General features: G+C 42.1%; 1 protein-coding gene across 1 annotated transcript in view; it reads left to right on the top strand.

Moving 5' to 3' along the window:
* Positions 1-706: 706 nt before the first annotated feature.
* The window catches only part of LOC111964761 (phosphatase and actin regulator 4B-like), a 12562-nt gene continuing 4495 nt past the window's right edge, over positions 707-8773 (top strand). Inside the window, exon 1 of the mRNA XM_023988577.2 lies at positions 707-922. Coding sequence (XP_023844345.1) covers positions 859-922 — 64 coding nt within the window. The 5' untranslated portion in view covers positions 707-858. The remainder of the gene's footprint in view (positions 923-8773) is intronic.

The following is an 8773-nucleotide window of genomic DNA, read 5'->3' as shown; positions in this document are numbered from 1 at the left end:
CTCTGGTTTTCCGACTTTAAGCAATTTCATTTCTATGTCGGAAGTGAGTTAGAGAAGGTACTACTTTCTATATTTTTTTATTCCATTTTTCTCTCTCGGGCCCCACTGCCCATCCTTTCAGTTCTCTGTGAATACTCACACCTCTCAGCCCTACTGGCAGAGTTGCTGTTAGAAGCCCCGTGCTCATGCTGTACATCCATATGGTGGCTCCATAGAGACAGAATATGAATACCTCAGTGAGTGTCATTATTTAACCTTTGACCTGGATCTGGCCACTGTCAGGTCACATGAGCAGTCAGAGCCCACCGCTGCTCAAGAAACGACTTTCGTTACTGCTGGTTTTGGTCTATTAAGCCTCATTCAAAGTGGAAAGAGATCCTGTGCAGAACTGTGGTGGGCAGTTATGAGGGACTAAAGCCCGAGAGGTTAGCCAGAGAATGTTGGTAAATTCTGTTGTGGTAAATCTAATCTTCTCACTCACTATAACACACACACACACACGAAAATACAAACACACATTTATACACCACCAGTGCAGCTCAAAGGAATGATTGGCATCCGTCTGTGAATGCTGACCGGAGGGAGGGTCAGTGAGAAAGGGAGAGGGTGGGGAGTACTTAAAGGGAGCAGGGAGGGTAGGTCTTACGGAGACCGAAAGAGGGAGGGAGAGTGGGAGTAGTAACCGAAAGAGGTAGAGGGGAAAGAAAGTTGCAAAGAGTTGCTGGCGAAGTAGACAGAAAGAGGAGACTAGTGAACTTGTTTGAACAAGCTGTGGACCAGGTGTGCTCCTCCTCTGCCCAGCACGGTGTGCCTATTCCTGGGTAGAAAGAGCAAAACAGGCCCCTCTGGGGCTGGATCATGGGACAGAGCCTTCCTCTGGAGACCCCAGCTCAGGACCAACACCAACACATCCACCGCAGCGGTGAGTTTCTAGCTTACTTATTCACTCACTCAGTCACTCACATACACCTGCTCTATAATCAGTCTCACAAGTACACATTTATAAATAAACTCAAACACTTTCACTCACTTATGAAAAGATCCTTAGTGTTCAGTTTTTCAATTTCTTTTCAACATCTTGGCTGCTGAAAAAAAGGAGGGAGGGCAGAGGAGAGGCGGGGGCTGGAGATTGTGTAATCAACAATGTTGCACACTTTATTTATCTCTCTTTACCACAGGGAATGCTAAAAGTCACTGGGACCAGGTGGATGAATATCAGCTGTGTGTGTGCGCGTGCACCCACATTACTGAGTGCAGGATAACCTTCTGACATTCTGTATGCAAAACAAAAAGATTAGCCGCACAAACACATGTCTCACTGTTTGCGGCAGTAAACTGTGAGATATTGAAACATTTTCTGAGAGATTACTGGAAATAGGATTGTCTGTCTGAATGTGTAGTGTGTTATTATGTGCTTTCTTTGGAGCCATTCCATCCAGCTTTCCCTCAGTATTGTTGTGGTCTGTTATCCCATGGAGGTTAAGCCTACGAGGTTGGGTCGTCTTGCTAGGTTATTGTATAGAGATGAAGTTAGGCAACCAGCGAGTAATCGGCCTAGTGTGCCACTTGTGTAACAAGTTAAACAAGCACACCAGGCAAAAAATGGTCCAGCCCATCTTGCATTTGAAATGCCAGATGGCCAGTTCGACCCTGTGTGTAGGTACTAGTACACAAAACCAGGTTGAGAAATGGCTATCTTTTCAACCGAAAACTTTAGGTATTGGAATTACCTCTCTGTACCACCCACTAGTGACAAGTCAAAACTTATCTAGGCTCCATTTCAAAACATGGAAGGTGACTAGTTTAGGGTTGAGGAGGGAAAGGGTTGGCTTTCCTTGCGGAAGCAGACTCGTATGTAAGTGATCAGGCTGCTCGAGGCAGTGGGCTTGCTGCTGAGGCCCTTTAAAACAACACTATCTGCTCTCCACCACATGCTCACCTGACTGCTCCTGCTATGAGTCAATGAGTCATGGGCCTGAGGTTAAACCTGGATCATAGTTAGCTACAGTTTTTTACGCAAGATATGTGATAACTATGTTTCCATACTCAACGTTACAGCTTAGCTTATACAAAACGGCGCCATAGATTTTTCAACTAACCAGTTCTTGGCGATACTATCTTCTAGAGGTTGACCGATTATGATTTTCCAACGCCAATACCGATTATTGGAGGACCAAAAAAAGCTGATACCGATTTAAAAAAAAAAAAATGTATTTGTAATAATTACAATTACAACAATACTGAATGAACACTTATTTTAACTTAATATAATACATCAATAAAATCAATTTAGCCTCAAATAAATAATGTAACATGTTCAATTTGGTTTAAATAATGCAAAAACAAAGTGTTGGAGAAGAAAGTAAAAGTGCAATATGTGCCATGTAAGAAAGCTAACGTTTAAGTTCCTTGCTCAGAACATGAGAACATATGAAAGCTGGTGGTTCCTTTTAACATGAGTCTTCAATATTCCCAGGTAAGAAGTTTTAGGTTGTAGTTATTATAGGAATTATAGGACTATTTCTCTCTATACGATTTGTATTTCATATACCTTTAACTATAGGATGTTCTTATGGCACTTTAGTATTTATTCTCCTCGCTCCTACCTGGGCTCAAACCAGGAACACATCGACAACAGCCACCCTCGAAGCAGCGTTACCCATGCAGAGCAAGGGGAACAACTACTCCCAAGTCTCAGAGCGAGTGACGTTTGAAACGCTATTAACGCGCACCCCGCTAACTAGCTAGCCATTTCACATCGGTTACACCAGCCTAATCTCGGGAGTCGATAGGCTTGAAGTCATCAACAGCGCAATGCTTGAAGCACAGCGAGGAGCTGCTGGCAAAACACATGAAAGTGCTGTTTGAATGAATGCTTACGAGATTGCTGGTGCCTACCATCGCTCAGTCAGACTGCTCTATCAAATCATAGACTTAATTATAACATAATAACACACGGAAATACGAGCCTTAGGTCATTAATATGATAAATTCTGGCAAATTAGTTCGCAACGAGCCAGGCGGCCCAAACTGTTGCATATACCCTGACTCTGCGTGCAATGAACGCAAGAGAAGTAACACAATTTCACCTGGTTAATATTGCCTGCTAACCTGGATTTCATTTAGCTAAATATGCAGGTTTAAAAATACATACTTCTGTGTATTGATTTTAAGAAAGGCATTGATGTTTATGGTTAGTTACAGTCATGCAACGATTGTGCTTTTTTCGCAAATGCGCTTTTGTTAAATCATCCCCCGTTTGGCGAAGTTGGCTGTCTTTGTTAGGAAGAAATAGTCTTCACACAGTTCGCAACGAACCAGGCGGCCCAAACTGCTGCATATACCCTGACTCTGTTGCAAGAGAAGTGACACAATTTCCCTAGTTAAAAGAAATTCATGTTAGCAGGCAATATTAACTAAATATGCAAAAATATATACTTTAGTATTGATTTTAAGAAAGGCATTGATGTTTATGGTTAGGTACACGTTGGAGCAACGACAGTCCTGTTTTGCGAATGCGCAATGCATCGATTATATGCACCGCAGGACACGCTAGATAAACTAGTAATATCATCAACCATGTGTAGTTAACTAGTGATTATGATTGATTGATTGATTGTTTTTTTATAAGATAAGTTTAATACTAGCTAGCAACTTACCTTGGCTTCTTACTGCATTCGCGTAACAGGCAGGCTCCTCGTGGAGTGCAATGTAAAGCAGGTGGTTAGAGCGTTGGATTAGTTAACCGTAAGGTTGCAAGATTGAATCCCCGAGCTGACAGGTAAAAACCTGTCGTTCTGCCCCTGAACAAGGCAGTTAACCCACCGTTCCTAGGCCGTCATTGAAAATAAGAATGTGTTCTTAACTGACTTGCCTAGTTAAATAAAGGTGTAAAAAAATATATATATAATTATATTTTAAAAATCGGTGGACACCGATTTCCGATTGTTATGAAAACTTGAAATTATTCGCCCATTCCGATTAATCGGTCGACCTCTACTATCTTCGTTCTCGTGTCAGGTACAAGGTTATCTTCTAAATGTCCGTGTCCAGTTGCTGGTGGTTCTACAAAAAAAAATATGAAAACCATGTTTTGTATCGAGCGGGAAATGCCTCTTGCATGTGTGTAGATCTTTGTTTTGCCCGCACTGTGTAACTTGCTGTCATCTACTACTAGAAACAACTAGTTCCTGCAAAGTTGCTGGGAAATGCTAGATGTGCGTTGGCGAAGAACCTCCCAGCACGGTACAAAACATGGATTTAATAGCTTTCTGATTTTTCCCCCTGATTTTTTTGTAGAATCACCTGCAACTGGACACAAACATTTCTAAGAACATTTTCCCTAATGCCCATTACCCAGGCCTCTTTCTTTTTGTGGTGGGAGACTTGGTGTGAGATAATGATGTGTAGTTTGAAAAAAACAACATATGACAACTCTTTTTATTGACTCAAGTTGACTCGAGTCAATGATTCGTTTTTCTGAGTGACTCATTCATTTTTTGTCGTTCTTTTGAACTGCTGGCCGCATTAACTCTATAGCAGGATTAATACGTGCTTTTCCGGCTCATCAAATGTGCGCCGACCAACAACTGTCTGTCATATATGCGTGCTGGAAAATATATCATGCTGCAGGCAGCATAGAGAAGAAAAATACATGTTTAGAACTGATAACAGCCTCTGCGCAACAAACTCGAACTTGAGAACGAATTGTTTGGGGTGCTGCAGTTGACGAACAATATTGTGCTTGTCACCCTCACTGCAGTCAAGCAATGCATTCCGCCAAGAGCCGTTCACAATCTAGTCCGGTTGCGGCCACAACTAGACCTCGTTTCAAGTATATCAATAAATAATATTGTTTGTATTCCTAGAAATCTGGGCGTTACTGACTCAAAATAGTCAAGATTCGTTCTTTTGACTATTTTTTGACTAAGATCATAGTCAGTAAAAATAGCTTAACTTCCCATCACTAGTCTGAGGTGTGGAAGATGCCACCAGGTGTGGCTATTAGCATTGCTTTGAGGTCATCCCAGTCTGGCGGTTTCCACTAGATAGTAAAGCCACAATGTCGAAATTGGCTATATCGTAAAAATGGGAAATCACATTTTAAGTAGATAAATTGTAGAAATAGGTGGAACTTATGACTTTGTGGCTGTGGTAACTGTTACAGGCTTTGGTTTTTGAGGTTGGTTCTATTTAGTTGTGGATGCGCACTGATTGGAATTATCCTAGTTGTTCAGGATGTGTTGCACCTGTCGCCTCGTTAGTCAGTCGTTAGTTTCAGGTGATATTTAAGAGCTACAGAGCCAATGCTTCAGTGGGCATCTCTTATGTGAAACAAAGCCTTTTATCATGTCTCACCTGTTTGGTTTGTGCCACATTTATTTGCATTCCCTTACCTAAGTTGGTGTGAGTTGTCTTTTCCTTTAGTTTGTCTGCTATCAGGCAAATCCAGTGGGTGTTTGTTTGGCCAGCACCCAGTCAGTAGGCACCCCCTTGGATGCCTTTTAAAACCCCACCTGTTTCGTTCTGGTTGTCAGAGGCTCATTTGTTAGTTCCCTATTTCTATTGAGCAGCGATTTAAATTTTGGGGGAATGTAACATAACTAGTGATGTTCAAGTCTGACCCTGTTTCCTTATTGGCAAGCTCTAGATGGGCAGGATTCCTGATTGGACAGCACTGTCTAGCCTGGTATCCTTACTGTCACTGCATCATTCACTTTGAACTTGTCTTCCAGACCTCTCTAAGGTCTTTGTTTTTACATAAAATCATTGTACACAACACTTAAGGATTCTTCAAGAGGTCTGGGTGATTGATGATTTTTAGAAGGGAGTGATGATGATGGAGGGTTTATGGTATTGTTATACAATGGGTGGGTCTAATCCTTAATACTGATTGGTAAAAACCGCATTCCAGCCGGTGTCTATTCCACAAATTACCACCGGCTAAATCTATGATGTTAAAATGCCTATTTACTCTGTTCCATCTGACTGCACAATCCACTGTCAGCCCAGCCTATAAACTTGATCTCCATTATAAAAAGCATCTAGACATTATCTCACTTTTCTTTTACTCTAACATTTATTTTTCAACAGCAGAGATTTGTGTAAACCTTACAGAACAAAAAGACTGAACAACTGGATCGCGTCTCTAGCAACCGAACCGATAGAACGAACGACCAGCCAGCTTGGGTAGCAACCAGTGGTGGGCCGTCAGGGCCAGCAAGGCCTTCTCTGCTGGCCTAAACATCATCAGAATATTAAAAAATGTTTAAATATATTTTCCCACAAATATGTATTAAATTATTCCCCAGAGTAAGAGTTATACTCTTCATTTCATAGCTTTCCTCTTGGTTGCACTGCTTCCAGCCCCAGGTTGAGATTTGGAGGGCTGGTCTTTATGTTAGATCTTTTATCCAATCATATTCAGCCATCATGTGTTGCCAGGGGTCTAAAATCTGCCCTCAGGCCTTCAGAATCAACAGTGCGGGCGCTTGTAGCTTAAAGTGAATGGAAATGAAAATTTAGTGTCAACCAATCAGCTTTAGAGTTGGCTATTGTACGCCTGCTGGCTGTGGGAATGCCTATTATTTGCAAGTGATCGATTTGGTGTTTGGAGCCACACTGGCTTTGCAAGCTTGAGTTGTCTAACCAAGGCAGCAACGCGACAACAAGTACGGCTGGGCACTTACAAGCAATGGTGCTTTTGAAAACTTTTGGGGACACCCGAGTGGATCTACAGCTCACGAACACGCGCGCAGGGCAACGGAGCTGCACAATGAAAAGGTGAAGAAAAATAGGGAAATATTGAAAAGACTCATTGATTGTGTCATGTTTTTGGGTAACAGGAACTTTCATTTAGGGGACACAATGAAGTGCTGACTCCCAAACAAGGGAACTACGTGGAGCTTCTTTCTTTCTTTCTGAAGAGCAACACAGATTTACAATACCACCTGTCCCCTAACAAAGTGTTCATTGGGACGTCAGGCAAAATCAAAATGACCTAATTTATGCTATTCGTGAAGTGATGGGAGAAGAGATCAAAATGGAGATTAAAAAAGCTCCCTTTGTTGCTGTTATGGTGGACGAGACAACAGATGTGGGAAATGCAGCACAGCTCTCACTCGTCCTGCGTTATGTGACGGACACAGGAGTCAAGGAGCGATTCCATCGATTTGAGATGTGACAAGCGGCAAGCGAGCTGATGACATTGCCGCTCTTATTTTCCGTTTCTTGGAGGAAATGAATGTAGTCTGGATAAAGTTGTGGCACAGTGTTTTGATGGCGCAGCAGTCATGGCATCTGGACTCAATGGGGTGCAGGCTAAAGTTAAGGAGAGGGCACCGATGGCCTAATTCATTCACTGCTATGCACATCGACTAATTGTAGTACTGACTCAAGGCGCTCAAAGCTTAAAGAATGCAAGGTCTTCTTTGCCACCCTCATTGGCCTTGCAGCTTTTCTCACGATCCCCTAAGCGCACGCAACTGCTGGATGACATCTGCAAGCGTCGTCTTCCTAAGGTTGCACCAACGAGGTGGCAATATACATCTAGATTGGTCAATGCAGTCTTTGAAAAGAGAGTTGCCCTAAAGGAGCTGTTTAACCACTTACTGGAACATCATGATGACCATGACGGGGATACAGTGCTTATGGCTGATGGATTTAATGCACTGTTTGAATGATTTTGAGTTTTGTTTTTTGCTTGAAAACTTCAATGGGATTTTTTATTATCGGATGTGCTTTTTGAAATTCTACAGAAACACTTTGGATGTACAATTCTGCCTGACAAGGGTGAACGAGTTTTGTGACACAATTGAGCGAGAGAAGGCGCAGGTTCAGTCAAATCTACGATGACACAGCGCGCATCTCAAGTTCACCCAGCGCACGCAGAGGCCAGCACAAGAGACCCTCGCACATACTACCAACAACTCCACAGCAATATTCTGGACAACATTCTTTGCCAGATACGAAACAGGTTTCAAGACCACGAAAATGTATGTTTCTCTCCCTCCTGGACCCCCGCCAGCACTTTTTCAGAACGCTACCGGAAAAAATTCCCGCAAACAGCCTTCTCCAGCTTAACAGAGAGTCACGAACACTGTTCGACCCTATCCAAGCTAAAAACAAAGAACTGACTGTAATGTATGCTATGACTGATTTGGAAGGGAAAGTCCCTTGATCTCCTTGATTTCCTTAAGCAGAAAAATCAGAATGAGACATGGGGCAACTTTACACAATTGACATGTGTGACAGTGACTATCCCTGTGTCACGCGCTTCTGTCGAGCGGTCATTCTCGGCCTTAAAGCGAATCAAAACGTATTCCAGAAATGCTACTGGACAGACTCGGCTTTCAGCATTAGCCTCCATGTCGATAGAAAGGACTTATTGGTGGAACTAAACGCACAGATGACTGTACAACAGAGTCATTGAAGTCTTCTTGAGGAAAGAAAGGAGGAAGGATTTGTGTTCAAATAATCAGTCTTGGTGAGTAGGCATACAATGCATTTTATTTTTATTAAATGTGTATGTATGTTCGCATTTTATTTCGTTAATATTAAATAACCTATTAAACAAAATTAAATGGTTAAATGGCCTATGTTGCAAATTATTTGTTTTCTTTCTTTTTTTTCAGTGAATAGTTATGTCTTTATCATCACGGTGAAACTGCTTTGGGCGCGACAATGCGCTGTTTAGTGAACACACTGTATATATTTTTTGGGGACTTAAGCTCAAAGTTTGTGGACCAGAATGGTAGAAAGAAGAATATTCAAT

The sequence above is a fragment of the Salvelinus sp. IW2-2015 genome, linkage group LG6.1 (assembly GCF_002910315.2).
Source record: "Salvelinus sp. IW2-2015 linkage group LG6.1, ASM291031v2, whole genome shotgun sequence".
NCBI classification, from domain to species: domain Eukaryota; kingdom Metazoa; phylum Chordata; class Actinopteri; order Salmoniformes; family Salmonidae; genus Salvelinus; species Salvelinus sp. IW2-2015.
The sequence above is the reverse complement of the archived record's forward strand: the minus strand, read 5'-3'. Positions and strand labels throughout refer to the sequence as shown.